A 24,426-nucleotide genomic window follows, 5' to 3' on the forward strand; every position below is an offset into this window, starting at 1 on the left:
TCCCATCAGGGTCCTCGATGCCCGGATATCAGGCGTTTCTCCTATTGCCATTAATAACCTCCAAGTGTAATCTAGCCAAATTTATGACTGGCCGATACTAGCACGTGATTCTTTTTAGACGTCCCATATTTGGGCAATGGATTAAAAAAAAAGTAAAAAAAATACCCCACCTATAAATCGTTGTCATTTTTAGGATAAAACCCCATGAACTTCAAAAGAGCTACAAATCAAACGCAAACGCAATAACAATACCACACCGTCATAACTGCTATCTGTACATATTTTACAATTATCGTGTTACGTCAAAACTTTAATGCAATAATTTAGTCCGTATAAATGCTTCCATTTCGTTTCCTTAGGGTTTTCTCTTGAAATGAGCTCTTACGTAGCCAACTCGTTGTTTAAGCAAACTCACGATGCGTCAGCTTTCGCTTTGCACAACCATGGCTACGGATCTAACCCTGACCTCAACGTGTCCGGCTACAGTGGTTATGGAGGGCATGATCACCGCGGGTCATTTGCGTCCCCACGGTCCTCGAGTTCCATTGGCATGGGAGAGATGAACACTGTGCTGCGTGGCAATCCTGGCGACCTTACACCACCGCCAGAGTCTTCCACAGGAGACGCTACCCAGAGACACCTCATGAACGAGCAGACAAGCGGCCAGGAATCTCTAAATCTGGGACTGTATCGTCGAAAACCGGTGATGAACTCAGATTTGAGCGAAATGCCCATCCGCAAGACACAAACAGGAGAGATCAAAGTCGGAACTTTGCAACCCGTCCAGCCAGTAACGCTAGCAAACCATTCGACTCAGCCACAAACCAGCGAGCAGCAACCGCAAATATATCCCTGGATGACTAAACTACACATGGGTCACGGTAAAGTTTGATGTTTCTTTTCGCTTTATTTTCTACAGAAGGGAAGTGTCCCTCTCACTCTCTCTCCTCCATGTGTTCTATCTGTTTTACCCTCTTGAGTCCATTCACACTTTTTATTCTATGAGTTTTATAGGTCGTATTCGTAAATAATAAAACTCGCAGTCATAAATTGTATGACAAAGGCATCAATTGCTCGTAAAACTGTCCTGTTACAACGAAGAGGCGATCTGCGTCCAAATTTATGACAGGGTAATTGGATAAGGGAGACACAAGTCTCTGCAAACCCTCAACAAACAATGTGTGCGTTCTATCTTTAGAACCAAAACAACGTAGTATGATAAACATGATCCTTATTTTCGAGGATATTTGAACTGAAGAGTGAAATTGTGGATTTCACTGTATAAACTTTAACTGAACGTTTCTAATGTAATAAAATATGTATATAGGCTACTGGCCTTGGCAAGTTATTGTTTGTTATACAACAGGGCACGTAGGCTACTTTAGAGGGGGAAAGGATATTTCTGTAACTGTAATGACTCTTTCCCTTGTTTTAGTTATTGTTAAAAATACACATTTGCTTTATAATAATAAAACTATTATTAGTCATAGGCCTAATAGTGATACAATCACTGTAGTTTCATTGAGTAAACCCGAATGGACACATTTTGGTAACTCATACAGCTCTATATTGATGATCATTTATCCAGCCATCCAGCCATCCAGCTATCCTTACGTTCATTAGGCCATACAGTAACTTTAAAACGTTAAAGTAATCTATTGACATGGGGATATAGTCACAGAATAGTGACTTACAGGCTGTGTTTTGCTATTCATTCGTATCTATTGGTAAACTGCAAGTCATTGCATGTCCATTGACAATTTAAGATATATTTTAAGTGATAATGTTTACTCTGTTTTTATATGAATATTCACATTTCCAGTGCGGTCACACATTTTCTCTCAATTACACCACAGAGGCTGACGGCAAAAGGTCAAGGACGAGTTACACACGCTACCAAACTCTGGAGTTGGAGAAAGAATTCCATTTCAACCGGTATCTGACGCGTCGTAGGCGCATCGAGATCGCGCATACGCTCTGTCTGAATGAGAGGCAAATCAAAATCTGGTTCCAGAACCGACGAATGAAGTGGAAGAAGGACTCAAAGCTTAAAATGAAAGAGTCCATCTAAAACAAGGGGGCATTTTCAAACGATATCAACGTTTCTGTTTGAGATTCAAAGACTCTCATCACTACCCGTTTCCAAACCGTGACTTTTGTGATGCGATGTTTCAGTGTGATAATAATGAACATTCTTCGATTATGGATCTGATGATGTAATATATCTGTCATTTTGTTTGAATATTGTACTGTTTTATTTTATACCTTGGAATATGAACTTGTTCAACAGAGTCCTATAGAACTTGTGAGAATGTAAACGCTTGAAATAGATTAATTATAGAAAATATTACTTTAATAATTTTAACGTTTCATCCCTTCCCCTCTTATTCCTTAAATTCATTTCAAGTTGAAAGTTATTGATATTATCGTATATTCCTGCTGTACTATCAACATTGTTTTCTCCGTGTGAGTTTTCTATTAATTTATATAAAACACAACCACGAAAGGTAAATTCATTGTAGTTAGCCTACTCTTCAAACTTCTTGTATATTTTTGTTCTGTTTGTGTTTTGTAGTTTTTTTTATCAGGCCCGTTTAAACATCCAGGGATCTTAAAATGTAACAGACACATTTTAGTAAATTGCGGGGACTATATCATTCTCAATGACGATATTGTATTTGAAATGTTCCACGTAAAATTGTTGATTTTGGCAATAGTGTCGTGAGAACAGTGAGATACTCGTACAATCTAAATAGTTTCGATAAAACATTAAACCTTACTATACATTTCGTAGTTAACATCTATATTGTGAATGGTTTCCTCATATGAAAGTTATATTGGAATACATAACTTGCCAGTCGGCAGGAGATTCATATTTGGGGGAATTTGGCTTGATTGTTGACTAAGATCTGACTCAATATGCCAAGTATGATCATGGGATGAGTTATTTTAGCCTCAGCATTACAGTTGTGACAAATCATTATTAACAATTTAGAATATATTTTGTAAAACACGAACAATGCATGTAATAGAGGATTTCTGCTGAGAATTGGACCAGTGTTCTGGTCATCCTACATTTCCTGCAAATGTCCCATTATTTTGGAACATGGAAAAATATACATTCATTTGCCCAATGTTTGAAAGTGAAGAACACAGAACAGGCCACCAACTAAGGTGAGATGTTGAGTTCACATAAATGTTGTCATGAGGCAGGAGGCTCATGTCCACAATGAGTAGCTCATGTCCACAATGAGTAGCTAACAATTAAACAATTTCCTTCTCACCCTCATTTCCAACGTCTGCCACAAAACAGTGTTATGTCAACCTTTTCTCATACTCTGCAGGGTTATAATTGCTCACAAAGAAAACGTTGAAGGCCTTGTAGGTAAAACGATTTCACATATTACAGTTCACATGTTCTTGTCAAATCCCTGTTTCACTTTGTGGAAATCTATTCAGTGGTAGAATGGGGGTTGATCCTCTGGAACAAAATGCACTGGAATTATTTAATGGCCTATTAATTCATCTAGAACAGTTAGCACCATGGTAGAGCCTATATTTTAAATTGCTCACCTTGTTTATTAGATAGCTGAATGAAGTGTTGTCTTTGAAGTGGACTGAAATCTTGAGAAGAAAGGCATTCGTTAATGTTTGTGTTTTAAATAATGAAATAAAGATGGGTGAACATGTGCTTCATACCACTGTCTTTTGACGATGTCACGGGGAAAACGGGCTGTGCTGGGGAAGTATAAGGCTATAGGCCTACTGGAATTTTGTGCAGCCAATTCAGTAGTCGTTTGATTACTCCAAGAAGTGGCTGCTTTTTTACTCTTTGGCCCTTAGCAATTCTCAACGTGGTCTCGGGTTTTGATCCCGGTTCTCTGCCAGCCTCTACTTCCTCAGTAATTATTTACAGTACAGTACAGACGGATGATGCCTGTAAAGCTTTATGGCCCTGACGCATCATAAAACTTTACTGCTCTCCCTAACACCTCTCAAACAACGACAATTGTTTAACTAAACAGATGCACATTCAGCACGACTCTTGAATCTGAATACATAAGAAAACGCTATTTCCATTGAATGTAGCCAATCTGTTCACTTAGATAAAATAATAAATGAATCACCCAAGGTTGATGAAATGAACATAATTTTCCCAAGGAAAAGTAAACTTTTAATCAAAATCCCAAGCTGCAGTTGAACTTTTGAAGTACTTTTAAAATACGTTCTACTCCTAGGCTATTTCCAGAAACATTAAACACAATATCTAGGCCTAACAAACTTACGTGATAATGTTTTCTTTAGTCGTTTTGAATGATCCATCAGCGGCAACCTTGTACCAGAAACGATAATTTATCCGTAATAATCAGTTCACACGACTACCGGTACTCAAAACAGGTCCAAACAGTTCTTCCACATGTTGTCCATATCTATGTTTCTGACAGAAATTTCTACACAACACACATTTCAGAAGCCACTTTGGATGGAAACGTCCACTAAACGTAACTTGTAAAGTTGAAACCGATGCATCGATCATTTTCAAAACCTCTGTTCAAAGTGAATTTTAGTTTGGTTAAATTTTTAGGGTCAACTACCATGTCGTTCCTGGAATAGTACCTACATGCCTTGCTTCCATGATGTCATTGGATGTGTCCTACACCGGGAGCAGTATGAAACCAAGTAAATCCCCTTAAGAGGAACTCTTGGAGCCGTCATCACACAGCATCAACCTTACTGTCTCCTCCGTATCAACACAGACAGGTAACAGTGCTGGACAACCCCACCCCACCCCACCCCTCTTCATGCCCTTTCACTTTTGAAGTAGCCTTTCCATTATACTAGACTAGAGGGAAAACTCTTGTCTAGTTATGCAGTCCTCTGCGACTTCTTGGTACAGTATTTCCCAAACACTATTTACACGTCAAAACCCCTGCTTCCACGTGAGAGAGAGAGAATGAAAAAAGCATTACTCACCGCTATGTTATTGTGGTTATAGTTCCTCAGGACGTCCTGCGTCTGACATCCCTCTCGGATATGTCAGTTGCAAGCTTACCGCATGGAGTAGGGTTGATTTGGTATTGGATACTTTTTTGTTTCCGTCTGTCTTTAAAAAAAAACTTTAAAACTTTTGGAGGTTGTGTATGCTGAAGGCCCTAGGGCGCTGACCCTGAGTGGCTCACGGAAAACACGTGATGTCATTAAAGTACATTTTATGGTTTGGGAGAGCTGACAAACCAGCCCTCAATATATTTACATCATATATAATCTTAACTGTCGTGAATCCCAGCTGTTGGGTCCTCTTATCTGAGTGGTCGGAGAAGTATGAGGCGTTTAGTGAGGATTATCTAGCCCCCAATGCTCTGCACTCACATCGTTCGACTCCGGAAAATTGTTCCCAGACGATGCAGTAAGTTAATAATCTTGTTTATCTTGCTTTATAATGAAATAGACACCTGCCTCTTGTAACACCCAGCTAAGATTAAATGAATGCTGTAATTTAATGTTAGCCTGAGAAATGCCTTGGTGGTCTGTCGCTAATGGTTCTCAATTAGGCTCTTGACATGTTGGCATTTTCTCTAAACTCAGATTACCTTTAAAAGTAGACTACTTGCTTGTGATATAGATGTGATGCTATGGGCGTTAACAGTTCAGTATAGGCCATGTGCGTTTCCTTCAGTTAGTGTAGCGTGTAGCATATCGGAAGCCCCCTGTGTTCTCCTGACATGTGTGTATATGTGTGGTTGTCATTACATAATTAGACTTCAACATTGCAATGTTTTTGTTGAGCATTTATACTGCATTTATACATAGGCAACTTGAACATAGAACAAAATTAAATTAAACATGAAAGCATGGCAATTGTAGGCTATCAATTGTTAGTTAATTGTAGGGGGGATGCCAGGACTCCAAAATTTGGGCTAGTTATAATTTCTTTGCACCTTCTGGTATGAGACAATAGCTCATACAATGTCGACTATAGACTATTAGGCTTAAGACTATAGACTATATTATTGTACTGAATAATCCAACCCAAAATGTGTTTAAAATGTGTATGATAATGGTTCGAATGTGAATGTGAATTTTGCAGCTGACAATTTTTGGAAATATTTCATACTTAAATTAAGTATTGACTTCAGTAGCAGAGTAAGCCTACGGCCATCCCCATCCGCAACGCCCAAGCAAGAAGCAAGCATACTTGATGGTAATAGCTCTCACCATTGCCCCTAGTGGGAATCTCCTCCTGGGCGAATGTCGAATACAGCACTGGATCTGGTGTGACTTGGCTGAGCAGGCGACTCAGAGATAACAATTATTCCCTCTCAAATTGTTTTAGCGAAGATAACAGCAGGTTGGACCATTAAACCCTGTGATGCCTGCCAGTATCGCGTGAACCCCATTCATTCATTAGAGACTCCTATACTGAACACAGGAACAGATTGTGTAACTCTAATTTTCCGGACCTCTCAATTTAACTTTAAAAAGTTCCAGGTGTGTTGGCTTCGTGGTTTCCTTGTGTTTTACGTTAGATGGCGGCTTGCTTTTAGTTCAATAGACAGTTTTCACAAATGGTAATTTGTTTAATTATTTGTTTCATGTTTGTTGTGAATTGTACCTTGAGTACCATAGATTAGGCTTCACCAGTAGCCTAAGAAATGTAGACACATGTTCCTAAGAGCTAATTTATGAATTAATTGAATATCAGCAAGCATTTAAATGTTTCTGGACTTAAAAATGTTACATGACAGATACAGTCAGAGCCAGATCCGGTGTACGGCTCAGGATATAACTTAGTTTAATTAGGTCACGATTGGGTCACGTGACGTCATGTCCGATTGACAGCTCTAACCAGACTGCTGCAACTCATGGCCTCATTGACATTACATTGGACTGGCACCTGTGATATTCAATATTATAATAGGTCTTAAAAAAGTCCACCGCTACAGGCCACCCCTACAGGCCACCGCTACAGGCCACCGCTATACATTCAGAATAATCTTGACTCTAAAAGGCGATGTTGAGTGTTTTATGAGGTTTCGCAGAAGTGTAACCTTTGTGTTCATATTGGGGATGTTAGCTATAGTGTTGTAAAATGTAACAAAAAAACTGCTGGCTTGATGTTTACTTGATCATGGCACTCAGCCTGTCTTCATGGCCATAATCACTGTTGGTCTCCTTAACTCTCTCTCTCTCTCTCTCTCAAATGTACCTGATTAATTAGGGTTCTCAATTGACTGGAAGGTGATAACCTGGTAACATAAGCCTTAAACATATGCTGATTGAATAGTAGGCTATGTAATGATAATAATAATACAACATCAGGCCTGAGACAATGCATCTTTGGTGCATGAGGTCAATAGTAGTTGGGTCACGTTTGATGAGATCTGGTAGGCCTAGCTATTCCATTGCTATTTGTGGGAGCTAAAGCAAATTGATATCGGATCTTGATAGCGACCATTCAACTGGAAGGAAAATGGCCTATGACTAGAAACAATGCCTCCCCTGTAGGACGGCCTTTTTTTAGAAGTAATTATCTCGCTACTTGGAGAGAAAGATCCTGGAATTTCAGGCAAGCGGGAACTCTGATGATTGAAAAAAGGCAGAGTGTATCTATTTAGTTTGCAAATATGATCATTCAAATTTTGCAACACATATAACTAGGATATTATTTAGTTATCATTCCATTAGGGAACTAAATGACATTTTACAACAAAATCCTGTTATCCACATTTTCAGAATCTTAATGCGGAAACAATTAAGAGTATATATCAATGTTGTATGTACTTCAAATGCCTGGCTACAGAACCCACTTCTGAAATTATTACATTGCTGATCCCACACCAAACGTATGATTACTGTGAATCAAAACTATTGCAGGGAGCTGTAACATCCTGACTAGAAGAATTTGAAAGTACCTTAGTCTTCCAACTTGATCAAACCGCATCGACGAGAACTGAAAATACATTACAAAACCTTGCCCTGGGATTTATAATCCATAATACGCCAATTACCTGCAAATGTCTTTGTTGGTTACCTTATTGTTTTTTTCTATCGCTGAAAGCTATGGCAACATGTGAAGGACTGCTCAGTCAGCTTGTCTGTTTGATTGAATAAAATGGCATGTCGTTGATCTATTACTGCAATAAATTGAAAGTGTGTTTCACCAGCAAGTCACAACGTTTTAGATAAATGGATAAATGTATAGTCCCTGCCCCGCACAGTACCCCCCTACCCGGGGATAACTGTGGAGGATTGCAGACAGAGTAGTGCTGATTTTTTCCAAAAGCATGCGTTGAGTTGAAGTAGCGTACATATTGCAACAGAGCCCATATAAATTCAAGGAACGTCATTTTGCCAAATCTAACACGATTTAAGATTAGTTTACTCAAGGGGTTAATTTTTCCATCTCTACCCATACTCAGTTATTGAGCGAGGTAACAGATCTAAATGGCATTTGTGTGGAGACTCATTTCATTGGTGATTCTTCATCAATAACTCCTTGGCAGTGAACTATTGGAACGAGTCAAATGCAAGAGGTGAAACACCAGTCAATCTGTCTAACTAATATTAAAATGAGCCTTCAGCGAGAGAGGGTGAGAGAGAAAGAGGACTGTGGGGGATGGGAAATAAAAACGATAGTCTTTCCCCCCCATAAGCCTATTGGAAGTAACTTCATAGTCACGGGACTCTCAGCCTATTCGTATCAAGCAGACTAAGGTTATCAAATATTAAATAAACACATATAGACGACGGCATATTACTTATTTTGTGAAAATGTTGATTACTGTTATTCTTCATATTAATATTGTTATTGCTCTTGAGGTTTATATTTTTTCATTGTAGCTTATATTCAATGTATTTTTTCTGGGGAGTTCACTTTTGATATCTTAGGCATAGGCATAGTCTATTGAGTACGTTCAGCGCGCCACACTCGGGTTACCCAACGGTCAGTATGGTAATGAAGAACACAATATACCTCGGGGATAATAGAAAGTTATTTTTCATCTCTACTGTCACGTGGCCCCTTTGTGTCCTCCGTTTTTCCAAACTGAATATTTATGATTAGGAAGGGGTACCCGCAAGGTTATATTCAGGGACATGTTGAATGACTTTTGATGATACATTTGACTTTTGCGCATGCATATTCACTTGTTTGTTGTGTGTTTTGGCTACTTCTCGAAGTTCCTTTGTGTAGCCTATACATTCTAGGTGGAGGCCAAACATAGGACATTCAGCTAAAGGCATACATTTTGTGCAATGAAAGATTTAAGTCTTGCCTCTGCTTAGTAATTTGTGGGTCTAATAGACACTTACCGCGTCTCACAGTGTGTTGCGGAAATTTCTCAAATGTTTTTTATTGTTGTGTGCATCATGTTTAGCTGACACTATGATGACAGAAATGTTAAATTCTATATAATTATTAACACTCTACCATCATGTGCACCCATTAATTAATAGCCTATAACATATTCAAGATATAGGCCACTATGTGGTGTGTTATGTGTATTGACGCTTCATAACCTATACGCTAGGCTGTGAGAAAGTTTCTACGAGCTGAATACTTGCTATCTCTAAAATATGCCCGCATGACATTGGTCTACTTATTATTCTGAGTGGGATTTGTTAACAGTTATTTCCAGTTTTCACAATCACAGCTTGCAGCATTGGAATGCAGTACAAGTCGTCTATATGCACCCTGTAGAACCGAATTTGTGTTTACAATTAACAACCGCAAATTCGCCTCTACGGGAATATATGGGCGATTTCAATACCTCTGTGTCAGATAGAACGTAGTAGCCCATCAAGAACATCTGATAATTCTTCAATGGATGTAAGCAAACGTCTAACATTTGGAAGATGGAGAAGGAGAGGGAAGGTGAAGAGAGAGTGGGAGAGACCGAGCGAGATAGAAACCTGGAGAGAGAATGTTCTAGGAAACCATAAAGCGGGCGTGCGAGCGGGAATCATTTGAAGCGATTGATTTACTGCATTTACAGCCTAATAAAACTCAAACAACAAGGGGGGTTCTAATAAATAAGCCATTCTAACTTTTATGTGTCGTTTTTATTTTTATTCAATAAAAACTGACACGGCAATGATGCCTGTTATTTAGGAAGTAGACAGTTAACCTGGAGGTTCAGCTCTCAGTCTCTCTGATATAGATCGTGAGGGGGACTCCGTCTGTAATTCGCCAGGCCATTATCACTCAAAGGGTCACTATACAACCATAACTGCTAATCCATTGCAACTACAGCTGCCAACTACTCCTTATTTTACCAGCAATACCACGACCTAATGCTATATTCTATTCTTCGGTTTACACAAGATTAAAAATTGCAATGGCAATATTGTTGTTGTTTTAACAAGCCTACAATAGGTTAGTAATGGCCTAATAGCCTACTAAGCATATTAGTGTAATTATTGGCCTATTCATATCGTGAAAATTAGCATTAGAAGTATTATATTATCATATTAGTAGCATTGTACTGGTAGCATCATCTCCATTGGTTTACAATGGTTGAATTGACCCTGTGCGCAATGGTCTCCAAACGATTGGCTTGTCAATGATCAATATGGCCCAATTAATTAGACGTGTGCTATCTAAGAATGTTGCCCTGTTTTCCCTAAATCCTCCTTTTCTTCAGATAGCTGTTATCTTATATCATTGTTAGGGTGTGATTGTGAATGCATTCTGCTGTCATGGTTTAAGAATAGAGTGGTTTATCTGTACTTAACCGCAAAGTTCACACCAATTTATGCCATTGTTACTTTGTTCTGTTTGTTTTGGTGTATATTTCTTGCTCTCCTCAGTCCCTGCCTGAGATGTGTGTATACATGACTGTCTGTTTCCTCACATAGCCTCCAACGGATCTTCGCCACTTTCTGCCCTATTCAATCATTTCATACTGATCTTGGTCGAAGAGCCGAGGCCTTGCCTGGAGAAAACACTCTCACACAAAGGCTACAAAAATATTCGAATAAATGTCTGGTTCCTTATCCGGTAACAACCTCGCCAGCTGCCATTGGACTGCTGTGTCACGTGGTTAAAGTAACTTTACAGGGTCGCTTGCTAGTAGGAGGGCTTTATGGACCAGAAAAACGACAAAGGTAGAAAATATATTTTTCACTCCAGAAATTAATGATCATGAGCTCGTATTTGATGGACTCTAGCTACATCGATCCGAAATTTCCTCCTTGCGAGGAATATTCACAAAATAGCTACATCCCAGAACACAGCCCTGAATACTACAGCCGCACGAGAGACACCGGCTACCAGCATCACCACCAGGAGTTGTATCCTCCGCGAGTGACCTACCAGGAGCGCCCGTATAACTGTGTAAGCATCCCCGAGCCCGAGCCCCAGACCGGCCATGGGCTCACACACTCGGGGAATCTGCTTGCGGGGAAGGCACATACATCTCCATGTGAACCCTTGCCACTGTTACCCACATCCCCTACCACCCCACCGATTGCGCCGGCTGCCTGCATCCAAGCCGCCCCGGAGCAACCCACCAGCTCTGCCTTGGCTAAGCAGCCTGTAGTGTACCCATGGATGAAGAAAATCCACGTCAGTATCGGTAGGCAATCTGTGTTGTTATTCTCTTTACTCGCTCTCCCTACCTCTCGTGCTCTCTCTTCCTCTCTTTCACCCTTATTTTACCTATATTGCCTGGCCTATAACCGGCTCGTGCTACGTACGTTGAGAGAGCAGCCCCTTTGAAATGGCACATATGATGTAGATTTACGAGTCAGCATTGGCAATTACACCCGCCATAAATTTTATAGCGGAGGCACTAGTCTGGACAGTTGTATTGCCATGTGGCTTTTTCTGTTATGTATGTGTCAGAGGGAGGAGAAAGTGAGCGAGGAAAAGAGGGCGAAGGATTTAAAAAAAAATATATAATGTAGAATAAATAATTCAGCTCCTCTCTCGCAGTGGAGAAAGTGCTACCCATTGTAGAGCCCACGAGTCGAGTCACTGTGAAATATTTGATTGGGGATTAGATAATAGTGATTTCATTCTCCATTCACATCGCTATTTCTTTTCATATTTCAATTCACGCCAATCTTGCTTCCCTCCTATTTCTCCTTCTTTTCCTTTCCCTTTCTCCTATCTTCTACTGACCTCTACAAACCTCTCAGTGAATCCCAATTACAATGGAGCAGACGCAAAGCGGTCCAGGACTGCTTACACTCGCCAGCAGGTCTTAGAATTGGAGAAGGAGTTCCACTATAACCGCTACCTAACTCGGCGAAGACGCATCGAGATCGCCCACACCCTGGTTCTCTCCGAGCGCCAGATTAAAATTTGGTTTCAGAACCGAAGAATGAAGTGGAAAAAAGACCATAGGCTACCCAACACGAAAGTGAGATCTTCCTCCTCATCCAACACTAGCGCGACCTCCGGGTCCAACACAGCGTCCACAACAGCCAGCACTCTCCCGCGTGCTGTGGGCTCCAACACCATGCCAGCTTCCCAGGAACTCTCTCGAGTGTCCGTAGTCGAACGAGACCAGGATATTACAAGGTTATAGACACAAAATAGTATCTGACAAAGAGGATGAAAAAACAACGGATTATTTATTTAACAAAAAAATATTTTCTTTTTATATATATATAATTGTTCCTATAGTGTTCTTGTGCGTAAACGGGTTTTTCTTCTCAGTCCACAGTTATTCAAGTATGCATGTTATATAGCATGGATTACTGCAGATACTGTGCCAACGGATTATTACGGTTATCAGGGTTTATTTATTTATTATATAATTTCAAAAAAAATGTTAGTAAGTTGTTCTGACGAATAATAATAGATATTATCAAAGTATTTGCCTGTGGCAGAATACGTAGCTGTCAGTAGACTTATACAAACACAATCGTTTTATTTATTCTCTGAAAAATAATGTTAGGGTAATCTATTTATTTAGGCTATTCATCTCAGAGGTGACAGTAACAATAGCCAGTTTTTATTTTTCAATACATGTGAATCAGTGAAATGTTGTGATTTATTTTTCAGCACAACCTCTTATCAAGCAAAGTCAGTGAGGGTAGTGTGTTTTGTGATTACATTTTGTGATTTAGATCTATTTTAATTGATCATTGTAAAATGCAACATAATAAGTTGAGTGTTTTTGTGATAATCGTAGTGTTCAATAAAACCGTGTCGAGTAGTTTAGAATACATTTGAGTCATCTTTATTTACGTATTCAGCATAAAAACCTATATTCTATTTACATGTGACCTACACCATGTTTTGAAAATGTATTAATGTAAGAGATGGGGAACCCTTGATAGTCCCCATTGCAAACGAAGAAGTGCTCGGACCTTAAAGTGGTAGTAGGCCTTGGCCTATATGTCATCGGAATAACTGATTGATAACTTCCCTTAGAGTAGTTCCATTATTCTATGAGTAAGAGGGGCAGAGGGTTTTCCGAGTCATCTCACATGAATAGCCCTTTCAGAGTTCACCAAAAGGTTGAACATGTTTTCCCCAAATTCAAATGCACATTATGCTTAGTTTAAACTTAAACTAATGACATAGAATGTGTTTGCAAACAAAGTTTGATTCATACGAGCACAGGTGACGTGTTCCAACCAGGCTACCAACAATGTTATGGACCTGTGTGCGCATTTCCATAAGCCTACGTGCAACTGTTTTGCGCATATGGACTATTAAACATAACTAGACCTATGAAAGCCTCAACAAATTGTGTATATGTGTATATTGTATTATGCTATTTCAAGACACATTTTTAATTGTAGAAAACAATTACAAATATTTTAATTGTAGAAAACACTGAAATCGTCTAATTATTCTATTTAAAAAAAGATTAATGCACACACAGTCGTACCTCAAATCAAACCAGCTAGTATGTCTCTTCAATCTAAAGTGATTTTAAAATGTATAGGTTAGACTGATATTAGCAGCGTTATAAAACTCACTGCAGCTTCGTAGCCTACAGATTCACTTTCAATCTACAATTTGCATGAGTTGTATTCCAAGCCATTTTCACATGCAAATAACACTTGATATCTTCTATAGGTTATCTGTAGTGCTCAATGGGATGACATTCCAAGCAAAAATACTTTTCAAAACTGTTTACAAAGTCTGATATGACAACAAAATCATAACTGTTTTGTTATAATATAAGTTAATAAGCATAAGTTAATAAGCAGCTAGATGTCTACAGATAGTGGCGTTAATTGCCTAAGGCCCAAATACTGCTAGTGAACATCACCATATAGACTGAAGTTGTAAGCCTTGATATCTTAAAGGATAAGTCTTAAGTCTTAAAGGAAAAAGTCTTAAGTCTTAAGTCTTAAGTCTTAAAGGAAAATACCACTCCAATATATTTTGGTATTTGTTTCATTAGTCCACCTTTGATACATTCCCCAAATGTTTTGCATGTCAGTAATTAGGTTTTCAAGATATAGAACTGTCAAAATACAGAAAAGGTGATGATGAGGTATGATGAGTTTTGCAGTTTTTGAGTGGAATATTTCTCTAATATACATGTTCCTATCTTAGCATGGATCTCTCAGCTCTTTCTTATAGAACAAAGCGACATGGGCCTTACTGAGTTTTACTTGGCCATGACTTTCGGGGAGAGTGGAACCCCTCCAGATCCACCCACCGTTCTGGCTGCCATTATACTCCCGGACACCGGTGAGAAATGAGGGTGTATGCATACCAAAATCACTGCCTCCCAGTGATCTGTTTTCTAAAGCCTACCACTCTGTCGCCCTATAGAGCGGCTGAAAAGGGCAATCGTATTGAATTCTTTTTCAGGCGGACGGTATAAAAGACGGGTTCAGGCGGGGGACACGTTTTCTGTGCCATTAGCTTAATTCCAGTCCGGGATGCTCGACCTTTTCAACGGCCTGACATGACCGGTCAAGGTCCCTCGACTTGTAACTTCGACTTGTAACTTGTGTGTATGTCTTCATGGGGTTGCCTTGATTGTGGATGTTTGTTCTACGTTAATTGACCCGTGGAGAGTGTGTGTGATGTGATTTGTTAATTGTCCTGATGCTGTAACCTATCTGTGACTAACTACAAATATGAAGCCTAAAATCTCATTATGCCGTAATACCGTAAATGCGTGAGTAATGTCTGAAATGAATAGCCTATAACAAAGCTTCGTTTACGATTATTAACATGTAATACACCTGAGGCTATTTAACACACAAAAAAAACGTATAGGCCTGTATAAAAATATACAAGGTTTATGGGGGGAAATTGGTCCTGTGCTGCAAGGTCAGCATCGTGGGTTCGATTCCCACTGGGATCACCCATACCAAAATGTTTCTAAGCACTATTGTAAGACACTTTAGATAAAAGTGTTTGCTAAATTACTGAAGTGTATTTTTAGGTCTATACACTGAGTGTACAAAACATTAGGAACACCTTCCTAATATTGTATTGCACACCCTTTTGCCCTCAGAACAGCCTCAATTTGTTGGGGCATAGAATCTACAACGTGTCGAAAGCGTTCCACAGGGATTCTGGCCCATGTTGACTCAATTCTTCCCACAGTTGTGTCAAGTTGGCTGGATGTCCATGGGTGGTCGACCGTTCTTGATACACACGGGAAACTGTTGAGCGTGAAAAACCGAGCAGCAGCTGCAGTTCTTGACACACTCAAACCGGTGCGTCTGGCACCTAATACCATACCCCGTTCAAAGGCACTTGAAACTTTGTTCTTGCCCATTTACCCACTGAATGGCACACATACACATTCCATGTCTCAAGGCTTAAAAAAACTTCTTTAACCTGTCCCCTCCCCTTCATCTACACTGACTGAAGTGAATTTAACAAGTGACATCAATAATGGATCATAGCATTCACCTGGATTCACCCGGTCAGTCTATGTCATGGAAAAAGTAGGTGTTCCTAATGTTTTGTACACAGTATATTTAGCATTAAATCGTTTTTTATTACTTTTGGTCAAATGATACATAGTACAGCTAGTAGCCTAGCTTTAAATTGTGTTTTTAAAATGCAAGATTTATCTCAATGTGTCATCCTCTCACTACAGGCGTTAGCCTACCAAATATATATCCGAGCATTTTAGCGTACCAAATATATCCACTATTTTCAATGGGCCTATAGGCAGCACACGTGTTCATCCATCTAGTAGCCTAAAACTTTTACAGTATCACCTCCTAATACTTCCCAAGTGTCTTTGACGGGACAGAGAGAGATGTGTGTCTGTCAGGCTGGAATTGAAAGGCTACATCATCGGGTTTCTGCACTGGGTTTCTGCACTGTGTTTACGTTGACATTTCTGAGCGGTCAGTGTCAGTGATGAATACACGTCCATTCCACATTCATATTGGCAAAAATAATCTATATATATGACTAACATCATTGCATGTGCTAATGAAAAGGCTGAGTCAGAAAAGTGTTAAGGAACAATTGATAGGTTGTCAAGTTAATTTCGATGTAAGCAGCAACTCCAACAACGAAAACACACAATTGTCGTGATAAGAGCCTAGAACATGCCTATTTTATCAAATACAACTATTTTATGTAACAAATACTTTACTAAAATGATGTTTGTATTAGCTTATTCTTTTTTACTTCAGTGAATCCTTAAGGGTTTCAGAATGTCTTGAAACGGAATTAGCCTTTTTTTGTTTTTGCATCTTTGGTAAGTGAACATAGGTGGGGTGTGAGGACTGCATGTTTCTGGCGGTAGGGTCAAGTCTCTGGATTTTTCTGCTGTTTGCGAGCAATTATAAATATTTAAACACCCAATGACATGTTTACTTGTTAGTTCGTGTCTGGCAACGAAAAGGGTCATGACCCTACTTGAGACAGGGATGGACACTTTAGAGGAGAGGGAGGAGAAGAGGTGCAGCAGAGACGCCCTCGGTGCTGTGGTATGGGTTATGGACCACTGGCTGTATTGGCATGGCACACGGACAGACATTTGCTCTCGGGTCAACGAATCCTTCATTCAGATATGATGCGAGGAGTTTTATTTTTTTTTTTTATTTTACCTTTATTTAACCAGGCAAGTCAGTTAAGAACAAATTCTTATTTTCAATGACGGCCTGGGAACAGTGGGTTAACTGCCTGTTCAGGGGCAGAACGACAGATTTGTACCTTGTCAGCTCGGGGGTTTGAACTCGCAACCTTCCGGTTACTAGTCCAACGCTCTAACCACTAGGCTACCCTGCCGCCCCAAGTGATGAAGGATTGGATCGAACTTTGTCTTTTTGTAAAAGGATTTAGCCTATGCCTATAAACAATATGTTTTTAACTTTTAAGTTTAAATTGATTTAGTAGTATGTAGTATTTTGACTTTTCGTGTAATTTGGTAGCCTACAAAAATCCTTGTGTAGGCTAGGGGCTAGAAATAAACCATTATTTCTTAAGCCTAAATTTCCCAATAGGGGTCTTTATGACGTGATATTGTCATATCTTAAACAATATATCCGTCTTTAATTCAGACAGCCTCATGTTGGCAAGCACCCTTGATAGTTTTGTGTCTATAGGCCTAAGGCCGTTTTAATAGGCTGAGAAAAGTGCGATCAAACTTGCAATTAGCTCTATAGGCCAATTGGTTTAACCATAAAATTACTCAAAACATTCTGCTTTGTGTAATTCAGTGGGTTTATATACAGCTTTCTGTGTCGCTGCATGCCTGGAGGAGTCCCCACCCCCTGGGCTGTTTTGGAACTGTGCAGTGTCTTTCCAGCATTCCTCCTTCTCATTCTGATTTATGGCAAGTTTTGCTCTCATGTCCCTCAAAAATGCGGAACTCTTCCACAAGACATGGAATGGTTTTGGAATAGGCCAGGCTATGTGGGAGGATATATAGGCTTACAGCTGCCTATACAGCCGTTTTGGTTAACTTTATCAAATGAGCAAGTTATTAGAATTTTTCTTTCTATAAATAGTTTACCATTTATATTTTACATTGGTAGCTTAGCTGATTCCATCTCTATTGGGAGTTTGCCGATGGTTTCATTGTGCAGGAGAGAGAGTATTGTGTGCATCATGGCGGTAGTATAGGAGCCCAGGGTTGAAAGAGAGGTCGTCTGGCTATTGAACAAAAAGGGAGGCACTCTCAATGGTGATGTGTTATAAATCTAGCCGCTTCCTTATTCAAACTCCGAAGCACAGCAGATGTTCCCCTCTCCCCGGATGCGTGCGTGCGCGCGCGTGCGTGCGTGTGTGTGTGTTTATTTGTATTTGTGTGTGTGCTTGTGCGTGCGTGTGTCGTTTCGGACCTCTCCCTGTAACCCATCACACGTGATGTGATGAAAAATTATTCTTTAGCCTACATGAAACAAAACGATTTGTATATTATCATGTGTTATCCGATGTACTTCACAGTGTAAGGAATACTTTTTGCGAAAGGTGACTAGTATTTTCATATAGGTCTACAAATCCCCTCACAAATCACATACACACTCGTAAGGAAGTTTTGCAAGTCAAATAATCTGGTGGCTGTGTCAACATGTTCTCTCATAAAATATGTGGTCTAAGAGAATGACAGATTTATATTACGTGCTACTTTCAAGTTTACAAAATTGTAAGTTATTCGCCAATAGCCCGTTTTAAGTCATGTGATGGATGACAAATAGGATACTATTGCAAAACAAACTACTTGGCCTATCTTCAATATCTTTCCATGTCAGTTGTCCTTAAGATTATATGCCTGTAGGCTAATTAAACACTTTGGTGGCATTTTATTTAGATCCATTTGTTAATTGTTTTATTTTGAGGACTCAATGGAATGCCAAACATAAGGAAATTCAGTCGCATGGTAGCCGCTGGTCGTTGGTATTCCCTCAATGGATCCTCTGTCCACAAATATACACTTTACACTACAACTTTGCTTGTGGGTAGGTTTATGGGTATACCATTATATTCAAAAAAGGATTGTTTACATGAGGGTGGAGGTTGTGCTTCCTGAACCTTAATTCCAATTTAATACGGCTTATTAGGAGGATCCACAATTATGCCTTGACAAATAAAGTCTTGTTTGACTCTCCCTCCAGGCCCATTGGTGGAGAATAATACCCAGTCCCATCTAGTCCAATGGACAAAACATTTTACTATTTGAGGAGGAGGAGAATATCAAATAGGAAATCTCTATGTGAATGAGCAATACAGTGAGGTCAGTCAGCCTATTCATCCTATCCCGTTACAGATGCAGTGTGAAATATGTCAAAGGAAAATGGCACTCATAAGATATTTCCACTTCAGATGTATGGGTGTCAACAGTAATCAACAGTAGGCCCGTGCTCTGATACATAAAGCTTTCCCCACACAAACAGTCATGACTGTTTCATCACCAGTGATTATTCTGTCTTGTCAAGAGATTGAATGAAGATGGTGTGTGTTCAAGGCTCCAGCAGTTACTATGACCTCATCATTAGATGGGACAGTAGGGCTAACAGGTTATGCTAATGTCTATCAACTAAGTTTATCTGGGTAACACACACACACACACACACACACACACACACACACACACACACACACACACACACACACACACACACACACACACACACACACACACACACACACACACACACACACACACACAGTGGTGGAAAAAGTACCCAATTGTCATACTTAAGTCAAAGTAAAGATACCCTAAAATAAAATGACTCAAGTAAAAGTGAAAGTCACCCAGTAAAATACTACTTGAGTAAAAGTCTAAAAGTATTTGTTTTTAAATGTACTTAAGTATCAAAAGTAGTCCTCTAATTGACTTGCAACAAATGGTCATACTATTCCTTCATATCACACACAAATATAACAATTTAGGTCATATTTAGGTCATATTTAGGTCATATACTGGTATAGGACAATGTAGGACCTTTCAGCTATCACAATAAACTCCAAACCTATAGCCAGGACATGAGATAATAGTCATGTAATAACTGTTAATGAGGCCATTTAGAATGCTTATCTAGGTTAAGTGTGGATAATACCTTGTCAAATTAAAACAGTCCCACTCTTCCACCTGTATAAAATTCCTGATGTGTTGTGAATATAATTGTGGGTGAAGATTTCAAATTGCCTAAACGCCCAATTTAAATTAGATAACTAATTAGCCTACATACATTTTTTATTATAATTTAAAACCTGTGCTGTCTTGAAACAAGGATCTGTCATCCTGCGAAACGGTCTATCACGTTATTATTGGTCCAACACAACAATTGGTCTCCTCAACCGTTAGCCAACTCAAACTTTTTTCTTTTACTCGGCGTTGTTTACAGCAATAGAATGCGATGGACTCATAAATCTTACCCTGACTGCACAGAGACAGCACCATTTGTATGCATGGTTCTAACCACTACCTACCTTGCCTATTCACGTCTCCCCAGCTCGCCTCTTGCCTGCTCTCACCCTCAGGTCAGTCTGTACCCTATATAGACTATCATACCATTTGACCCCAAGGAGAGTGACTGTGTTTGCCTGGGGCTGAATCAAAACGTCTTATTGATTGTTTGTATAGTTCATAAGTCACTATCTGCCTGATAAATTCACTAAACAAATGAATAATAAACTAATTGTAACATGTGAGCCTTTTGTCTTATTGACTACATGCCCATAGTTACCAGCAGCACACAGCCAGTTTGACTTATTTGATTCAAATCTTCTTCAATATTTAATTGCAGTATTTTTTCTAATTCCTTTTTATTGATATTTCTTCTCGATGTCCCCTAGACCAGCTTAAAGGCAGGACTAGACATTATAATGGTTTGACAGGGTGAGCTAACGGCAGGCGCGAGTGATGGGAGAGAGGAGAGTAAAAAATGATTTATTGTCGCCATCCCAGTTCACACAGAGTTCACGAGGAGCTGCAGCCTGCATGTGCATGAAAGGACAGGAAAGGCTTGAGCTAGTTTAGCTCTCTGAAGAAAGAGAAAAACAAAATAGAAAATATCTTTGCAAATTATTACAATTAAAATGTTAGTTTAATGGTGTCATACTCTGTAAGTAATAATAATATTATGAATAATAATAAATGTATAGTTTTTTGTCAGTGTGGTCAAGCAGAATTGAGAGTGATATGGCAGAGTAGTTTTGCTACTTGAATGAAGAGATTGCGGGTTAAATAATTGTACAATATTTGCATGATTTCTTTAAGAAATCCAAGTGTTCACTTTAACAATATGATATATTTATAAACTTTTGCAAAATGTCCGAAGGCTTTGAGAAGGCACAATTTTGCATAGAATTATAATTATTTGACATTTGAGTTCTGATAAGCTCAATGTTAGGCAAAATGCCAAGAAAATGACTTTGTTTAGGCTTGTCTTTTATGGTGTTCATGGCACGTCAGTTATGAAGATTATTTAACATGGGAAATTGCTGTCAAACTTGGGAAATTGCTGTCAAACTTGCCTCTGTTTTGTCCAGGCAGAAAATACTTGTGGGAAATGTATGCATGGGCAGGGCAATAGCAAGTGCAATATCATTTCAATTTAAAATTAAGAAGTGTTTGAGTTGTGTGATTAGCATATGTAAAGACTTTTTAGAATTAATTTGCATATTACTTCTGCATACTTCTCCATTTAACTATTTAGCCCATACCTGTCATTTAATTTGGAGCAATGTAGGCATATTGTCAGGGCTGTTGTTATTGTTTGACGAACTTCCTGGTATTGCTTTCCTAGTTTAAATAAACCTGCCCAGCTTGTACTTACTCACCTGTTCTATCTTGGCAACTTGCCAAAACTTTAGAAATCCAAATTAGGTCTACTGATTACAACAATAATACAAATCACAGCAAAATATGTACAGTAGAAGTCAGAAGTTTAAATACACTTAGGCTAATTGACATCATTTGAGTCAATTGGAGGTGTACCTGTAGATGTATTTCAAGGCCTACTTTTAAACTCAGTGCCACTTTGCTTGACATCATGGGGAAATCAAAATAAATCAGCCAAAACCTAAAAAAAAAGTGTAGACCTCCACAAGTCTGGTTCATCCCTGGGAGCAGCAAAGCACCCCCACAACATGATGCTGCCACCTCCGTGCTTCACGGTTGGGATGGTGTTCTTCGGCTTCCAAGCCTCCCCTTTTTTCCTCCAAACATAATGATGGTCATTATGGACAAACAGTTCTATTTTTGTTTTATCAGACCAGAGGACATTTCTCGAAAAAGTACGATCTTTGTCCCCATGTGCAGTTGCAAACCGTAGTCTGGCTTTTTTATGGTGGTTTTGGAGCAGTGGCTTCTTCCTTGCTGAGCGGCCTTTCAGGTTATATCGATATAGGACTTGATTTACTGTGGATTTAGATACTTTTGTACCTGTTTCCTCCAGCATCTTCACAAGGTCCTTTGCTGTAGGTTCTGGGATTGATTTTCCTTCCTGCGCGGTATGACGGCTGCGTGGTCCCATGGTGTTTATACTTGCATACTATTGTTTGTACAGATGAACGTGATACCTTCAGGCGTTTGGAAATTGCTCCCAAAGATGAACCAGACTTGGTGGACGTCGATAATTACTTTTCTGAGGTCTTGGCTGATTTATTTGAATTTTTCCATGATGTCAAGCAAAAAGGCACTGCGTTTGAAAGTAGGCCTTGAAATACATCCACAGATACACCTCCAATTGTCTCAAATGATGTCAATTACCCTATCAGAAACTTCTAAAGCCATGACATAATCTTCTGGAATTTTCCAAGCTGTTTAAAGGCACAGTCAACGTAGTGTATGTAAACTTCTGACCCACTGGAATTGTGATACAGTGAATTATAAGTGAAATAATCTGTCTGTAAAAAAATCCTTGTTTCATGCACAAAGTAGATGTCCTAACTGACTTGCCAAAACTCTAGTTTGTTAACAAGAAATTTGTGGACTCCAACCTAAGTGTATGTAAACTTCCGACTTCAACTGTAGCCGAGTCTTATTTTCTATATTAATGACTGTCATTGCCTATTTATGACTATGGGTAAAGGAATATTTCCTTCTGTTTATATTGTGTTTTATTACATTTGCATTATTGTAATAGGGCAGATGTTTGACTATGTATGACTGATGTCTCAGGCCATTACTAAACTAAATATTGTAGAGGGATATCTGTAAACACACCATTCCACCATTCCCATCCAAATGTGAAATAAATGCAATTTAAGTTTTTCAAGGTCTATGGTTATGCAAAGACAGAAAACATCCCTGAGTAGAATTGAATAATAATAATTTTTGCACTTTATATCAACAAAACATCCTTCAAACCACTTTAGGGACTAAGAGAGTATCCCATTCTCTTCAGTGTGGAGGCTCCAGACATTCTCTTCAGTGTGGAGGCTACATACATTCTCTTCAGTGTGGAGGATACAGACATTATCTTCAGTGTGGAGGCTACAGGCATTCTCTTCAGTGTGGAGGCTACAGACATTCTCTTCAGTGTGGAGGCTACAGGCATTCTCTTCAGTGTGGAGGCTACAGACATTCTCTTCAGTATGGAGGCTACAGGCATTCTCTTCAGTGTGGAGACTACAGGCATTCTCTTCAGTGTGGAGGCTACAGGCATTCTCTTCAGTATGGAGGCTACAGGCATTCTCTTCAGTGTGGAGACTACCTACAGGCATTCTCTTCAGTGTGGAGACTACCTACAGACATTCTCTTCAGTGTGGAGACTACCTACAGACATTCTCTTCAGTGTGGAGGATACAGGCATTCTCTTCAGTGTGGAGACTTCAGGCGTTTTCTTCAGTGCGGGGTCTATAGGTGTTTCCATTTACCTAACATTGTGACTCAGGGGGTGGAAGGCAAGCTATATGTGGCATGAAGTCTCCCAAATATGTACACAATAGTTGTATGAAAGTGGCAAAGCAGGGTAGCTTGTCCTCTAACTGTGGTGTTGGTTCAAGGCCCTGGATGGAAAAAAGTATTTCTAAATAACCTAACTAGAATGCTTTGTAAAATGTGAAAATGTCTGCAAATACAAATGTTATTTTCTTCTGTAATACAATTTTTACAGAAATTGTGTGCGAAGCATTGCGTTGCATTATGTCACCAAAATGGACTGATAGTCCATAATTTCTGGTTTTGTATATGTAACCTCAACCCTATGTGTTTTCTCCCCTGCTTTCTATCTCCCTAGGAATGTCACCTGAGAGGCAAAGTGAGGTGGATCCTGTTCAATGACAAAGACAGCAGATGAGCCTAGTTCACCTGTTCCTCTTGGACGGCCACAGGGATGGATGCTGTGAGGAACCTGGCTCTTGGGCTCCACCTTGATATGATTCTTTAAGGGAGAATATGACTGCAGCAGCACTTCACTCAGTGCTCTGACAAGGACCTAAGTGTAGAAGCTATGGCCTGCACCAACCTCACTCCTGCAGCAAATGGTGCATCCTCTGATCCCCTATAGTAAACAGTGCTTCAGCGTTGGGAAACAAGAGGAGCAAACAAGGCTGAACTCTAGAGCTTAACCCCCTTAAAC

The 24,426-nt window shown here is 39.4% G+C and overlaps 2 protein-coding genes across 3 annotated transcripts; both read left to right on the forward strand.

The window, feature by feature from the left end:
• Window positions 1-222: 222 nt before the first annotated feature.
• On the forward strand, window positions 223-24,263 carry LOC110528207 (homeobox protein Hox-C5). 2 transcript variants are annotated; one of them, XM_090241433.1, is made up of 2 exons: window positions 223-881; window positions 24,085-24,263. In XM_090241433.1, the coding sequence occupies exons 1-2, from the start codon at window positions 374-376 to the stop codon at window positions 24,126-24,128; spliced, it is 552 nt and encodes a 183-aa protein (XP_090097559.1). In that variant the 5' UTR covers window positions 223-373; the 3' UTR covers window positions 24,129-24,263. The 2 variants fall into 2 exon arrangements, with proteins under 2 accessions (XP_090097559.1, XP_021465741.1); XM_021610066.3 differs by lacking the exon at window positions 24,085-24,263 and adding an exon at window positions 1,857-3,696.
• Window positions 9,698-13,174, forward strand: LOC110528205 (homeobox protein Hox-C4a). The gene is made up of 2 exons (XM_021610064.3): window positions 9,698-11,576; window positions 12,142-13,174. The coding sequence occupies exons 1-2, from the start codon at window positions 11,138-11,140 to the stop codon at window positions 12,531-12,533; spliced, it is 831 nt and encodes a 276-aa protein (XP_021465739.1). The 5' UTR covers window positions 9,698-11,137; the 3' UTR covers window positions 12,534-13,174.
• Window positions 24,264-24,426: the final 163 nt, after the last annotated feature.

This window comes from Oncorhynchus mykiss, chromosome 7 (assembly GCF_057628025.1).
Source record: "Oncorhynchus mykiss isolate SJ-2025 chromosome 7, ASM5762802v1, whole genome shotgun sequence".
NCBI lineage: Eukaryota > Metazoa > Chordata > Actinopteri > Salmoniformes > Salmonidae > Oncorhynchus > Oncorhynchus mykiss.

Excerpts from the sequence above, each read along its gene's own strand:
- LOC110528207 (XM_021610066.3), top strand. The coding sequence starts at position 374 with ATGAGCTCTTACGTAGCCAACTCGTTGTTTAAGCAAACTCACGATGCG. Across the intron at positions 882-1,856 it reads TAAACTACACATGGGTCACG|AGGCTGACGGCAAAAGGTCA; the intron begins GTAAAGTTTGAT and ends ATTACACCACAG.
- LOC110528205 (XM_021610064.3), top strand. The coding sequence starts at position 11,138 with ATGATCATGAGCTCGTATTTGATGGACTCTAGCTACATCGATCCGAAA. Across the intron at positions 11,577-12,141 it reads GAAAATCCACGTCAGTATCG|TGAATCCCAATTACAATGGA; the intron begins GTAGGCAATCTG and ends CAAACCTCTCAG.